Below are 2246 nucleotides of genomic sequence, written 5' to 3'. Positions count from 1 at the left end.
GGCCCGCGCTCCATCAGGCACTAGAGCCACGAACTCGGTGGCTACATAGGTCTCCGGGCGCGAGGCCGCCGCTGGCCGGTCCAGGGCTGGCTGGAGCAGAGCCAGGCGAACGTTAGGGATNCGAGGCAAGGCCAGGGGTGGGTAAGGGAGTGTGTNGGCCGCCACTACCACGGGCTGGGCTGGGTCCTGCTGCAGAAAAGAATCCACTAGCTCTGGCACTGCGTTGTCAAAAGCCTCAAATTCCCGAATCAGGACGNTGACTCGGGGGCCAATGGCAGAAGTCCGGCGAGGACCCCGGGCCCGGGAGTTTCTGGGCTGGTGTTGTAGCCATGACACATAGAAGAAGACTAGGAGGTTGAGGATGATGGCGGCTGCCAGGGCAGCCCAGCAGTGGGTGAGCCGCATGGGGCCTGATGTCAGACCCTAGCTGGGGCGTCCAGGGCATCCTCCCTAGGTTTCAGGCTGAGGGTGACCAAGAAGAGTGGCTTCACCTTGGGTCATCTGCCCCGCCGCCGCCGCCATCTTGGAGCAATCACTAATTTTATTCTTGAATAAAGCATTGTGAAGTCATAATCTTACATTGATAGAAATCTCTCTCTCTCTCTCTCTCTCTCTTTCTCTCTCTCTCTCTCTTTTGTTTTTTTGTTTTTTTGAGACAGGGTTTCTCTGTATAGTCCTGGCTGTCCTGAAACTCACTTTGTAGACCAGGCTGGCTTCAAACTCAGAAATCCACCTGCCTCTGCCTCTCGAGTGCTGGAATTAAAGGCGTGTGCCACCACTCCTGGTGAAATCTTTATTAATACAAATTCAAGTTATAATTTCTTACATTGGTACAGAATTTATATTGATACAGATTTAAGGTTTTCATTGGTATACATTTCTATATTGATACAAAATTTGAGATTAATACTCTTAGATAGGCATTGTGCTTATACAACTCATTTAAGAATACAAGGCTTAGACTCAGTTCTTCTAATAGCTGCTATTACAAACTGTTTAGGATGATTAAGTAACACAAATTAAGGGCCAGATAGTAAAGTTATGTGCCACACCCACTCCAGTGGAATCTGCGTGACAAGTCCAAAAGCTTAGCTGCAGTCCTGAGGCAAAAAGTTTCACGGAAACTGGTCTCCTGGAAGTTCTTTGGCATCCTGTAACAGAGATGTGTTTCAAATTTGTCCCTGAGAGTTTTGCGTGACTTCTTTCAGTATTGTTTTATTTTAGGTAACCCCAAGGAATGATTTGACAAATAGCTAGTTAGATTGAACTTTGCTTCTTGGTCTTCACCAATGTCCTGATGTTCTAGGCAGTCCATGAGCTGACCCTGGGCTTGGAATTTAGTAAGAATGTTACTTATTCAGACAAATTGCCCCCAGTATTGAAAGAGAGATAGGGAAAGAAATCAGGTTTTACTATCTACTAAATAGAGTTAGAAATTTCAGGGCAAGCTTAAGTTTAGAATTCTTATTATAGTCATGTATGGCAGACTACATTACTTAATAGAAGAAAGTTTGGTGGGCTCCTCCGGTAATGGAGGTCCCCCACAAACAATTTAGAATACAGCTGAGTCATGCCCATATACAAGAATTTACAATGGTTTAGGAAGAAGATCAGGCTGTGGTTTAAGGAGGAACTAGAGTATTGCATTATTTATGAAAAGGTTAGCAAGAGCAGAACTCCCCAGTACATACTTTCATTAGCCCAGAAGAATAGCATAGTTAGGTATTTACTAAGAGCTGGCTGGTGGTGGGTTAAACAGTAAATCAGAATTAGAACTATGGCTTGGGCATGAAAGCCCTTGTCCCTAGAGTGTAAAGACCTCACACCTGGCTTCTAAGAATATACCTGACCTTAGATAGGGCTGACTTTATCTCAGTTGTTATATTGCCTGGTTCCTGCCAATCTTTATGTATGCATTCTTCTGTTTTGTGTAAAGAGTCATTAAACATAGGGTAACCTCAATGTACCTTGGCTGATGTGTCACCTAACTTCCTTATTTTCTTCTGTATTATAAGTCTGATGCTCGCTTTGAGAAATTACGTTCAGATCCAGCACTCCTTTGTGTCAGTATCTGTTTGTCATTTTGCCAACTCCTTTCCCACCTGAGTACCAGGACCCTGAATTCTCCCATGGGTTGAGGGAATGACTGAGTCCAGTCTGTGGCAGTTATGGTTATATTAGATTCTAATTTAATTATAATAATATGTTTTCAATATTACACAAGTAAAAATGGTTAAGAATAATTA

At 43.9% G+C, this 2246-nt stretch overlaps 1 protein-coding gene across 1 annotated transcript in view; it reads right to left on the bottom strand.

Annotated features, from left to right (window-relative positions):
• The window catches only part of Fkrp (fukutin related protein), a 1174-nt gene extending 660 nt beyond the window's left edge, over positions 1-514 (bottom strand). Inside the window, exon 1 of the mRNA XM_029533883.1 lies at positions 4-514. Within this exon, the coding sequence (XP_029389743.1) occupies positions 4-405 (402 nt within the window). The 5' untranslated portion in view covers positions 406-514. The remainder of the gene's footprint in view (positions 1-3) is intronic.
• Between the last annotated feature and the right edge of the window lie 1732 nt (positions 515-2246).

The sequence above is a fragment of the Mus pahari genome, chromosome 23 (assembly GCF_900095145.1).
Source record: "Mus pahari chromosome 23, PAHARI_EIJ_v1.1, whole genome shotgun sequence".
NCBI lineage: Eukaryota > Metazoa > Chordata > Mammalia > Rodentia > Muridae > Mus > Mus pahari.
Note: the sequence above shows the minus strand (reverse complement) of the source record. Positions and strands in the feature narration are given on the sequence as shown.